The sequence below is a fragment of the Copadichromis virginalis genome, linkage group LG1, assembly GCF_057382275.1.
Source record: "Copadichromis virginalis isolate Kocher_CV1m ecotype Utaka linkage group LG1, C_Virginalis_male_GT1.1, whole genome shotgun sequence".
Lineage (NCBI taxonomy): Eukaryota > Metazoa > Chordata > Actinopteri > Cichliformes > Cichlidae > Copadichromis > Copadichromis virginalis.
Genome location: NC_140618.1, coordinates 6,295,713 through 6,309,297, shown reverse-complemented (window position 1 = coordinate 6,309,297; position 13,585 = coordinate 6,295,713). Strand labels below are relative to the sequence as shown.

The 13,585-nt window shown below is 42.9% G+C and overlaps 1 protein-coding gene across 1 annotated transcript in view; it reads left to right on the top strand.

The window, feature by feature from the left end:
* The first annotated feature begins 1,561 nt into the window (after positions 1-1,561).
* The window catches only part of adamts18 (ADAM metallopeptidase with thrombospondin type 1 motif, 18), a 55,966-nt gene continuing 43,942 nt past the window's right edge, over positions 1,562-13,585 (top strand). The window contains exons 1-3 of the mRNA XM_085436299.1: positions 1,562-1,935; positions 2,223-2,304; positions 2,873-3,186. Of these exons, the coding sequence (XP_085292425.1) occupies positions 1,834-1,935; positions 2,223-2,304; positions 2,873-3,186 (498 nt within the window). The 5' untranslated portion in view covers positions 1,562-1,833. The remainder of the gene's footprint in view (positions 1,936-2,222; positions 2,305-2,872; positions 3,187-13,585) is intronic.

The window sequence follows — 13,585 nt, the reverse complement described above, 5'->3', positions numbered from 1 at the left end:
GATCCTCTATCCAATACCTTTTGGAAAGCATCTGAATGGCTTTATTTATCAGCATGACAATGACCCTAAACACACTGCCAAAACAATAAAAGCATACCAGATGGAAAAACACACAGTGGAACTCTATCAGTGCTGGATTTGCCTCCTCAGAGCCCGGATCGCACCATTATTGAAGGAAAGCAAGTGAAGCAAGTGTAAGATGATTTGGTAGTTACTTCCTACATACTTGCAACATAAGATTAAATAGCCCACACAGTTATTTAGTACTTTTATTAAGACAATGCGATTCATAATTCAATCCACACAAGGTGGTACAAAGTGTTAATATGCTTTGTGATGTTGATATCTGTGCAGAGATCTGACAATATACTTCAGTTATGTTTCTGTTGGTGCAGCAAAATATCAAGGTGTTTGTCATCTATTCACAATAACTAATGCATTGTATTAATTGCTGCAAATTGATGCAGGCAAGTGACAACCTCCTCTTTAAATGTCAAAAGAGTTAGCAACCACTTTGCCTTATTTACTGTAATTGGATAGTCATTAACACTGCCGCAAATAGGGGGAAATCAGTAAAGCACGATTTTCCTCAAATACTGCCAGAATTATTTTGGTTCACGAGTCCACGGTTTTGAATCAATTTGTGCTAATTTGTGTGGCAATTTGGCACAAACTGGTTTTCAGCCAGTTTGCTCTTAAAACCTCTTTAATGCTTGCTTTTCTTAATCCAAGCTCTGTATTTCTTTTATATCTTGTGCATTTGTCTTAACTCGGCCATTTCTTGTTTTGGCACAGGCTTTATTGACGCTTAGTACTATTTTTGTTGGAATGTTAGTATAATGTGATGAAAGCACAATGTCATTTGCAACCACAAGATGAAACACTTTGCTGACAGTTTCACATTTGCAGATGAAATGGAACCTAATATGGTCTGACAGACTTCGGGGACCCCGGGCAGTTCTCATGTCAAAGCAGAATAATGAAACCTTGAGCCTTTAGCTGCATTCAGGGAATCTTTCATATTTGTTGCCAGTTGTTTATGTACAGCCACAATAAGGAGGTTTTCTCTGATTGCCTTGGATTCTGCCGTAAATTCCTAACTTCCACACTTTTCTTTCTGCACTCCCTTTATTGTGATTTTCTTTTAAATTTATGTTTTCTTAAGTAAAACTACTTCAGTTATCGCTGTCTCTCTTTTTCTCCGTGGTCAAACAAAAACGTCAGTGGGATCTGGCTTCATCTTTGTTGGTGTATTTGAAAATAAATCTGCGTTATTGTAAGTTTAAAGTTCGTACTTACAAAGAAAATCTGCCTTTCGAAATGCCGCTCAGATCTTTGATGTTGCCAACTTTTGATTAAATATCGGCTCACACAACTTTTAAAGCTTAAATTTCCCGGCGGCCTCTGAAGGCACCAGCAGCCCAGCCGCTGTCAAGAGGAGAATCTCTTTTTCTTCTTTTATCTACGCGTGGTAAATGATGCCGCGCGCTGATTGGCTGTCGGCCGCTGACTTGTGCTCCATCCCGCAGGCCCACTCTCTCAGAGCCGAGCTGAATGCTCAGTCAGCGCTCCTCCCGGTGATCCCCGACACCGCTGGCCGCCGCTTCTCGCCACACACGCTCACACGCTTACACATACACACTCTCGTGTGTGCGCACCGCGTCTGCGCGCACCACCGGCTTCTGCAACTTTCCGACTTCACCTGAGCGAGCAAAGCAGGCGGACAGAACCACTAAACAATGCGTGCCAACTGCACTATGCGCTACCACAGGTTACTACTTTTGCGCTCATTTAGGAGGTAACGGAGGAGGTGTGAGCTTGCATGCCATCACCATGGATTGCCTTTTTCTTCTGTTATGGACTTTACCAATCCCGCTGGTCGGCTGCACCTCAGTCAAGCTACTCTCCACCCTCTTGTCCTGGAGTATTTTCAAGGCATGTTGCACTTACATACGAAAAATATATACGTGTGCACTTTTAAATTCAGCACATGCACGTGTAGTTTGCGAGAAAAAAACCAAACAAGCAGTTGTCTCTTATCAGCAAGACTAAATCAGCGACAAACTTGTCTAATCACATTCATTGCGGTGAAAAGTGATCCCAAATTAATCTCAAGTGCAACTCATATTTCAGTAGAGGAACTCGATATCCCCTTTTGGCTCCCAGTTTTCTGCTGCTTGTAACCTGTTGCTACCTGTCCATTTATGATTTTTTTCTTTCAGACGCTGCACATTTACTGCTCACAGGCCTCCCACACCGTTTCAGCCAGCTATTCTTCCAGCAACAGCCACGGATTAAATCATGGTGAGTGCTTGTCTTTTCACATCTGAGGATGTTTCTTCCAGCTGGCTGTATTCCATGTTTATAGGGAGAAAGTGAATAAAGTGAGATAAATGCCAACATTGAATCAGTTACTAGACCAGAGTGTTAAACAGTGAAGAATATTACTTGTTACACAGTGTGACATGACTACTGCTTATGTGGATGGAAATGATAGAAATGCTTGTTTACATGAACCAGTGAGTGCAGTACTTATTCAAAGACTCCCTTTTCTGTCCTCCGCTTTCCCGAATGTGATTTACATACTTTTGTTTACTCCCAGCACTTTTTCCAGAGGTATACTATAGAAAGGTTTGGATGCTGAAAATAACAATGATGAAAGAGAGATAGATGTTTGAATGAAAATGACACCTTGGTGACTCCACTGGCACATATAAGCAAGGAAGAAGACAGCACTCCCACTTGGTCAAATTATGCATATTCTAAATTATACTGAAAATTGTAGTTAAAACATGATGTCTTTGTGCTAAAGTATTTGACATCAGAATTTTTTGATGTAGTCTTTCTATCCCTTATCATCCCTTATCATCAGACTACGTATTTGTAACCCCTGTGGAAGTGGACTCTCAGGGAGCGTACCTGACCCATGATGTGACCAGGCGAAGCCATCGCGGCAAAAGGTCCTTGCCTCCTTCTCTGCACTATCGCCTCTCTGCCTTTGGGCATGACATGCACCTTCACCTGCATCCATCTTCTGTGGTTGGCCCTGGGTTCACTGTGCAGATGATCAGCTCAAATGGCATCACCACAGCAATGGATGATGCAAAGGTTCACAACTGCCTTTATCAGGGATTTATCCGTAACCAGTCGGCCTCCTCTGCAGCCATATCGACATGTTCTGGACTGGTAAGTGTCAGTAACCTCTGGCTGAGCTTTTGTTACATGAAAAACTGAGTCATTTTATGTTTTACCTCAATTATATGGTTTTATTCTTAAACTGATTACATGCTTCTACTTAGTTCAAGAAAGGCTGACAAAACACTTCTAAGTCAATTTAGATGATTTCACAACCCTAATGGGAATTTTTTTTTTCAGTTTCTGATAAGTTTGTGGAGCTAAAAGGCTGTCACACAGCAGATTTTGCACTCCACCCCTACCTCAAGTTCCATGCCTTTATTTGTCCTTGAATGCTTCGTGTCCTCTAGCATTCCAGCTGTTTTGATGCACCATTGTCAGACTTTGGTCATATCATGGGTGAACTGTAACATGACATCATTACCCATGAGTGTATGCATCAGTTTCAGTGCTTTGTCTGGAACTGCTTTGAACACAGGGAGGAGAGGACATAAGAGAAAGAATAAAAGGAAAAGAGCAGAAGAAGAGAGAAAAGTTACACTGCTACAGGACAGTACAGTGAAAAGGCCATAATTTAGTCAGGGATGTCATCACTTTTTCCTTGACCACTGTGTTACAGTGTAATTTTGGCCATTGCTCAGGGCAGTTTTCTTCAACCACTCGCCCAGTGGTGTACCTTGTAAGTAATGGTATAGGTCAACATTTAGGAAAAGGCATTACAGATTACAAGATAATATCAACACGGTCCTTGTGAGTTTTACTAAAGAAGATTTAGGACAGGGATAGCTCAGATAGCCTAGTTACTTTAGCACTCTGGAAAAATTTGCTTTGGAGATGCTCATATGGATCCTGCTGCTGTGTGATGCCACAGCTCTGTAATAAACTCAAGGGAGGGACTCCACAAACACAGCTGGATGCAACAATGTAAATCTTTTCATAAAGCATTAATTACCACCAAGTCAAAACAATGAAATCTGTCCATGTGCATATGCATACATCCACTAGTGGCATGCAGTGTGTGTCTTTTGTGCCTTTTGGTCATCTATAAGCTTCACTATTTTCTTTGGTTTATTAGATGTTTAAAAGATCACATTCAGTGTTTGACACATACCATACCAGCATGGACCAGATGGACATATTATACCCCCATAAATGCCATACTTACATTTATCATCTAAGCTCCATACCTCGTCTTACCTACTCCTCCTGCGCTTGCCCTCCTCTTTTGTCCTCTGTTTGCCCTCCCTCTACATCTCCTCTTGTTCACAGCAATTAAAGCCAGGGTGAAGTTTGAGCCGCCTGGCTGGCACTGCTAATCTTTGCATTGTCCCTTTCATTAGGCTAGCTCCCACTAACAATAAAACACCACTGACCCGTTCGCTTAAAAGAGCTGCGAGGACACAGTGTGATTGGGTTGTGATTGCATTTGAATGAGTTGGTACAAACACTTTGATCTATTTTTTACTCTTCTTGAACATTTGCAAGTTTTTGTTTTCCTCTTTAAGTCCGACCACTGGGCCACTGATGGATGTTTTGTTATCGTTATATTTCTAGCAGATAAACAGAGTTTTCTCCAAAATAAAATAATTAAGTAAGACACAATGACAAGTACACTGAAAAGATACTCTGGTACCAACCATTTACTCTGTCTCTTTGTAAAAATCAGTCTGTCTGTGTTAAATTGCTACGAGCTGTAGGACAATAAAGACATTTAACCCCTTCTTTTCATCTAGCCCTCTGCTTAGAAAATTTGGATTAGGTATAAATGAGGAAAGAGTCATTCAAGTGTGCTGACTGCACTGATGGGCTTGAGTAAAAGATTAAGGTGGGATTAAAGACATTGGTTGAAGGAAGAAAGGAAGAAAAAAAGAGGAAGACAAGGATACAAGAGAGAAAATGGAAAAGAGGGTAAAGTAATGAATGAAAAGTGAGCTGGGTCAGGTTGGGAGGCAGCACACGAGAGAAAGTGTTGTGCAAGAGTAATGTGAATTTATTGTCTGTGGTTCAAGCTCCCAGGGAGGCTGGATAGTCTCTTTATAGAGAGTTGGAGAGATGGGCTCTGTTTATGTCAAAGGGCTTTGGAGAAGAAATGAGGTGAGAAGAAGTGAGGTGGAGATAGGAAGAAAAACGTTTTCTCGTGCTTTGTTTCATTGTCTCCTTTCAACAGAAACAAGGAAATGGAAGAAAAGGGAAAAGACAGTGTCTGAAACAGAGCTGTGGACCTTGCGTTTTAATAAAAGCAGAGGTTTCAGCACCAGACCCCGGGCCAAATAAGGGCTGGGACATTTTCTTTTTTAAACAGATGGGAGTGGGATTCAACTGTTAAAATGAAGACCAGGGTGGTATTAAGAGCAGAGTGGGATAGCTGGATGAATGACTTGCATAGTGGGATTTTCTACTGTAAATCCTTATTAATTGAACATGGTGTTATTTGTTGGGTTTAATCACTTTCTCCATGACCTGTAAAAGCACCTTCTGTTCTTGAATGAACCAAAGTTGTCTGCCTCACTTTTGCATGAGAGATGAAAGGATGCCTCTTTAGATGTAATGCTCTCTGATTTGTAAGAGAAGTGGATGGTGTTGGGGGTTGGGGAGGGGTCTTCTCTCTTTCTTCTTTTGAAGGTTTCTCGTCTGAGGTCACTGTGCTGCTTGACCTAAATTTTCTATTCATTGGTGTATGTGGGGGTTGGTGGGACTTAACCTGAACTCTTAACAGGTCTTTACAATGTTCAAGTTCAGTGCTGCTCACCACCTGTGTGAGTCCAGAAAACAAATGATTTATAGCTCCCCTTTGTCTTTCTAGCACCTTCCCAGGATAGGAAACTCCTTACTGGGTAAGCACAGCAGATCTGAATTCTGTCCGGCCTGTACTATTCTCTGCCAACCCTTAGAAATACAACATTAACACATGATGCATCTTAAACCACAGTTAAAGTGGTTTGAAGTGGTTTAAGATGCATTGCCTTGTAGTAAATTTGCAGTACCTTGTGAAGTATATTGTGGTACATTTGTAAACATTTTCGACTTGAGCAGTGTGACTGCTCTAAATAGCATTGTTTGTGACTTGGCAGTGTTCAGAACTTAAATGTTTGAGCGTCAAATACACCCCCCATTAGGCTGGTTATATCAGATAGTGGTATAGCTGACCATGACCTTTACTACAACCTTTCCCAAGACCCAACAGGCCAGGTCAGAGTCAGCCTGAGCTCTCTGGTCTTCATTGGCTTAGGTCCAGATAAACTAATCCATTTTTTCTTCTCTAGGATTTCTATAGTTCATAAGTTGATGCAGCAAACATGCTACCCAATGACCTATTGTTTCTACTTGATAGTTAAAGCAGAAGAGGTAAAGTGTAGATGGCCATTATAGGACCATTTAGAGCTACGTCTGTCCGTTTTTTGTCAGTTTTTAAAATAAAGACCATCAGACATGTACCCCACTATTTAAAGTGATATACTTTAAATGAGGCCTGTGTCCCAGGCTAAGCTAATATGTGTCCCAGGGAAGCCTTTTGCTAACAAGTAGGTAGTCGTGAAAATATCATATACCTTCATTTCCCACAGAGTATATTTTCTGCAATAACCTGAAGTCTCATGGGAAAAGCACCTTTGGATTTTTGTCATGGAACCAAGACATTTTGTCTCTATAACCGATGCACTGTTGAATTTCTGAATGGTCAAGTACTTGGGTGAAACCACATTGCACACTGACTTGAAGAACATTCTTGGTCAGTCAATTTATGCTACTGTGGTTGTATCCATTTATGGAGTATTTGCCTATGGACCCTATGGACAAAGGTTTTCAGCCAATACAAACATGCTCCCAAGCAGTCCTGCAAACACTTTGTAAGTTATAACTTTGCTCTTCTTTGCGGCTGGTTGATGGACAAACAACAGCACAACCATAAGTAGACCACAGACAAGTAGTACTACATATTTTTGACACTGACCCCTTTTGACAGCTGATACTTTGTAGGTGGAGAGGCAGTCCAGAGCTGCCCACAGCTGTCAATGGACTGTCCACACACTACTGAGCCGTAATTTCCTCATAACATGTCTGTTAACCTCATGAATGAGACCTCTTGGATCTTTATTAGGGTTGTAATGATCCAGCAACCCCCCAGGTACCACAATTTATAGCTTAAAGATGTGTTTGAACAATCACGTGTTTGGAGACCACAGACTGGGACACAATGAAGGCTGCTTCTAACAGCTTGGACGAGTTTACGGACACTGTCACCTCCTATATCCACTTCTGTGAGGACAGCATTGTGCCATCACGCACCAGGGTGAGTTATAACAATGACAAACCCTGGTTTACCCCTAAACTCAAAAAGCTGTGGCTGGAAAAGAGTAAGGCGTTCAGAAGCGGAGACAGGGACTGCTACAGAGAGGCCAAGTACAGGTTCACTAAGGAAGTGGACATTGCCAAACATCAGCACTCTGAGAAGATGCAGCAGCAGATCTCAGAGAATGACTCGGCCTCTGTGTGGAAAGGTTTTAGGAATATCACAAACTACAAGCCTAAAACCCCCCACTCCACTGATGACTTGCTCTTAGCCAACACCCTTAACGACTTCTACTGTTGTTTTGACGAGCCATCAGGCAGCCTTCACACCTCCAACGACCCCAACAATAGAGGCACTTTGGACACTCATTCCCCCACCTCTCCCCCCTCCATAGAGCCATCACCACCTTCAAACTGTTCACCTGCAACACCCGCCCCCTCACCCCACACAAAAGAGGATTTCACACCACCTCCTCCGACCACAACTCTTCATATTCATGAAGCAGATGTGAGGAAGCAGTTTAGGAGTCTGAATGCTCGGAAAGCTCCCGGCCCAGACGGTGTGTCTCCTGCCACCCTCAGACACTGTGCAAACGAGCTGGCCCCAGTGTTTTCTGGCATCTTCAACTCCTCACTGCAGGCATGTCATGTGCCTGCCTGCTTCAAGTCCTCTACCATAATCCCTGTCCCCAAGAAACCTAGGATCACTGGACTAAATGACTACAGACCCGTGGCTCTGACATCTGTGGTCATGAAGTCATTTGAGCGCCTAGTTCTCTCCCATCTCAAGACCCTCACGGCCCCCCTCCTGGACCCCCTGCAGTTTGCATATAGAGCCAACAGTTCTGTAGACGACGCCATCAACATGGCCCTACACTTCATCCTGCAGCATCTGGACTCCCCAGGAACCTACGCCAGGATCCTGTTTGTGGACTTCAGCTCTGCCTTCAACACCATCCTTCCAGACCATCTCCGAGGCAAGCTTTCCCAGATGAATGTGCCTGATCCCATCTGCCGGTGGATCACTGACTTCCTGACGGACAGGAAGCAGCACGTGAGGCTGGGAAAGAATGTCTCGGACTCCCGGACCATCAGCACCGGCTCCCCTCAGGGCTGTGTTCTTTCTCCTCTGCTCTTCTCCCTGTACACCAACTGCTGCACCTCCACCCACCAGTCTGTCAAGCTAATCAAGTTCGCAGATGACACCACCGTCATTGGGCTCATCTCTGACGGGGATGAGTCTGCCTACAGGAGAGAGGTTGAACGTCTGGTGTCTTGGTGCAGCCACAACAACCTGGTGCTGAATGCCCAGAAGACAGTGGAGATTATTGTGGACTTCAGGAAGCACACAGCCCCACTCCCCCCCATCATCCTGACTGACACCCCCATCACCTCTGTGGACTCATTCCGCTTCCTGGGTACCACCATCACCCAGGACCTGAAGTGGGAGCCCACCATCACCTCCGTCATCAAGAAAGCCCAGCAGAGGATGTACTTCCTGAGGCAGCTGAAGAAATTCAACCTGCCAACACGGACGATGATGCAGTTCTACACTGCAATCATCGAGTCCATCCTCACCTCCTCCATCACCGTGTGGTACGCTGGAGCCACTATCAGGGACAAACAGAGACTGCAGCGTGTTGTGCGCTCTGCTGAGAAGGTGATTGGCTGCAGACTCCCATCTCTGCAGGACCTGTACACCTCCAGGACACTGCGGCGTGCAGCCCGGATCTCAGCTGACCCTTCTCACCCTGGACACAGTCTGTTTGACCTGCTCCCCTCAGGCAGGAGGCTCCGGTCCATTCGCACCAGAACCTCTCGCCACAAGAACAGTTTCTTCCCCTCTGCTGTTGGACACATGAACAATAACCACATGACTGTCCCCGCCACTAACACATGACCCTACGCTGTGTCACTGCATCATTTCATGTCTGGCACTGATCACCACCTGCACTCATGTATATATCTTTCTACGTAGCACTCATAATTCTTATTCTCATGTATATATGTTTGGCACTGATCACCACCTGCACTCATGTATATATCTTTCTACGTAGCACTCATAATTCTTATTCTCATGTATATATCTCATGTATATCTCATGCACATATCTTTCTTTCTACATAGCACTTTAATTCTTATTGTCTGCACTGAAGCACCGCAGCAATTTCCTAATGTTGTAAACCTCAACATCTGGCAATAAACCCATTCTGATTCTGATTCTGATTCTGAGAGTAAAAACATTAAACAAAGTGTCAATACACACCTCCTCTGTCTTTCCTCCATTCACTTTCATCCTTTCAGGAAGGTCAAACTCAGTGTTTGATAGCCATCGTTGACACAGCTCTGAGGCTTGTGGCAAGCACCGGTGACTGTTGTAAGAGGAGAGCTGAACTTACACCCTCTGTTCAACTCCACCAGGCGTGGGACTCCCTGTGGCGTGAAGAAGATGCTTGCTCTTTTCCCAGGCGTTGTTATTGATGCTGGATGTACTTTGTTGTTGTTGAACACTTCACACTGTGAATATATGAGAGGTTGAGCTTCATTTCTTTTTGTGAAAATGTGACATCGTCTCTTGCTAAATTTTTACTGACATCAAATTCCAGTCAAGAGTTGGTTGTTTTTTTTATTGAATAGTGATGATTTAAAAATTAGTCCTACCCAAAGATGTTGTGTGGGAAAATAAACCTGAAAATGACACTATTTAGCCAAACAGGACATTGAAGTGCTTGCTTGCGCTGAATATTCAACATATTGTAATCCTGTTAGACTCCTAATGGGGCTGAGACAGCATATGATTACTCATCCACAGGGTTGGAATGTAGACAATATATGATGTGTGCTGCCAATCCCTTAGGCTTTTGGAGAGTTAAAGTGACACTTGAATGACCGATTTCCGGACAACTTTTGGGCTATTTGTACCTGTCCATTATCTGTAAAGCCCAGCAAATTGGAACATCTTCCCACTACAACATACTTCCCTGGCTTGGCCATAATTCAGCGACTGGGCCGGGCCACAGAGGAGCTCAGATCTTGGCGCTACACGAGTAGAGTGGCCCGGAGCTTTTTCCCTGGTGGTCTGGATGCTGACAGTGATGTAGTGCCCGCTGTTAGATGCCAGCAGGAGAGGGGGGTCAGGCTCTCAGCATGGGTGTGGGATGGTGTGTGTGTGCGCTTGTACGTCCTTTCTATGCTGTGCAAGGTCTTTCTCACACAAGACTAATGGCCACTGTTGAAGTGCTCAAGTGGATGCTGCAACTTCTACAAACAGAGGCCATACATCAAATCTGACCTACTGTTGTCACCACTGCAGCACATTGACTGGTGCTGCTGTAAAACAGTCCAGATCTGCAGAAAACTTAGAACTGCCTCGTTAATAGAGTAATGAGCAGTAAATAAAACCCTTTTCAGATATCATCACAGATAAACCAGTTAAAGTAACATGACTCACTTTTGCATTTATGTTCCTCAAAACTTCATTAAGACTCATGACATACACCTTTAATGGAGAGAGCTATGATATAGGTGTGATATTTGTAATACCTGTGAGTTTGGATGTCAGCATGTTGTAATCTTTTGCATGCCTGTCTGGTCGTACAACTGCATGCAGTTCAAACTTGCGCTATGCTAAAAGTGATTTGTAAATGCTGTTGCTGTTGGGACTTATACAGAGTCTTTGAATCGATTTGAATTACACTCCTGCCTCATTTGCAACACAGTAGTGCTATATTAGTTAGTAAAAGTGCTAAAGCTGCACTGTAACCCACTTATAGAGAGTAATGGCACGTTGAAAGAGGACATTTCCATTTTTATGGACTGGTGTGGGAGTAGCCCTCCTGTTCCCTGCTGTGTCTACATGGGATAATTGAGCGAGCCCATGCCCAAGGGCTCCAACCGACAAAAGACTCAACCAACACCATCAGTTTCTCACTCTGTGTGTGCCCACCTCTTCTCTGTTCCATAGACATGCTCAGAGGGTGTCAGTAGGTTGTTCAAAGGCAATTAGTGTGGGTAAACAAGGGCTGCGTGACCTCAGGCTATTGACACATTGTGATTCTAATGAGCTGTACATGAAGAGAGTTATCCATATATGCTATCACTAATAAGAGTGTTTGTAAATAGTCCAGGTCCAATTCAGTGATAGTAATTTTTTTAAATAAGAAAACTCCACTGTGCTGGGAAATACAGTCATTTGAAAGTAAACATAGAGAAATTCAACCAATGTTCCGCCCTGTCATTGCTGCTTGGCTCTTTTCTTCTTTTGATCCCAGTTCCGAAATTAACATGTCTTCTTTACCCATTTCTTACCCCATTTTAAACACACATAATTCACATAAGCAGACTATAATTACTCAGATTGTGATTCTATTGAATTAGTTAGATGCCTGAGGGCTCTCCTTTGCTCCTGTGTGATTTTTTTTCCCCTCTTCGCCACACACACTGTGTTCACGTGATTCTTTGCTGAGCTGGAGTGCAGATGTGCTTTAGAGCTCAGTAATCACCGGCTTGGGGCTTCTCACCGCTCGTCCCAAGTCTTAAACAGCATGTAAGCACTTACTCATTTGCCTTATAATATCATGGTAGGGAACTTTAAAAGAGGCTGCAGTTTATACAGAGACAAGCTAAAGTTGCCGTCTACCATGACAGTTGTGCTGCTAAAGAAACAGTGCTTGTGCTTGTGCTGACTTTATCCAAGGAAATGAAGACGTTTTTCTCATGTACGAAATAGCGACTTTGCTGACTGAAGGTGACTTTGTTGAACCTGTAATCTGACTGTGACGTAATGAGAAATGTGTGAATGTGGGGTGAAAACTAAAGTGGTGTTTAGCAGAGAGTGCTCATCCCTTTAATCTAGTAAGGTCTTACAAGTGTTAATGTAGAGAGATAAGTAGAGGTCTTCTCTATCAACTTTACAGGTGGCCTTTCTGTGGTCTTTGAAGATTGTGCCTGAAAAAGAATCAGCTTATCTATCATTTCATCTGTAAATCTATAGATGAGTACAAGAGTAGTGTGCTTTTCTCAAATGGTACTGGCATTTTGAGTAATGTTATGTTTCCCTCAACACAATAAAGATGTCAGAGTGGTCAAGTCAACAAATGCTGAGGTAGTGCAACTTTTAGTCTTTATTGTGCCTGAAGAACTAGAAGAACTGGGTCAAATAATGCAAGATCAATCATAGGTTAGATTTAGTTTTTCATAGCATGTTTTTCATGCTTTATCACTTTACTGAATAAGACACTATAGCACAAGTGCTTTGGGTGGCGAGTAAGATTTGAAAGCATTACGCTCTGATTTTATGACTGTATGTGTAATCCTAGATAACTAAGCTGTTGCCATTTTCACACATCCAGAAGGGTTCAAATCTGACACTAATCGATTGATGTTACATACAAGGCAGGAAGCTTATCTTTATCTAATCTGATTAGTCTAACTTGGCCTTATGACAGCTGCAAAGGTTACATTCTTGAAATAGTCACTCTTACAACTACATGAAAAAGTAAATAAAACATGCTTGATGCATATACCTAGAATTGTTTACGGATTAAAAGATGAGAAATGCTCATTTGAGTGAAAATTGGTAACCTGGAAAATGGACCAAAAAAAGACTTTGCTTCAGTGTTATTCTGCCCACTGCTCATACACTGGCCTGCTTGTAGATTCCAACTAATCTCATAAAGTTTGCATTTTGTGATGATGTCAAGAACACCAAGCAAAAATTTTGTAGGCGTTGGCAAAGCTTTACAAATATGAAACCACCGCGGATCAAAAATTCATAATAGAAAGGGAGAAAAAAATGGCCTGTGTTACAGTTGGAGGTGTCTTTTCTTATTGTGGTCTATGGGAAAATTCTTTTTCAGCTGCAGAAGAGTTTTGGGCAGAAAAAGACAACTGGGAAAATTTTGGCAACAAAACAGACTTTCAGTGTTATATCCAGCTTTTTAATATATCCATTATTACACCAATAGAGGTTTGTGGGGTGTCAGGGGAGGTAGACTCTCCCCAGTATTACGAACTTAGCCAAACATCCGTAATTTAGCAAAACAAAGTCCTTACTCGTCCAAAGCACCATCGAACATTCTTTTCAATAAAAACCTGAGAGCTAGCAGAAAAGCAGGTTGAGCAGAGGAAAATGGGAATTTGAGTGTGAGCAAATGAGCTTTGA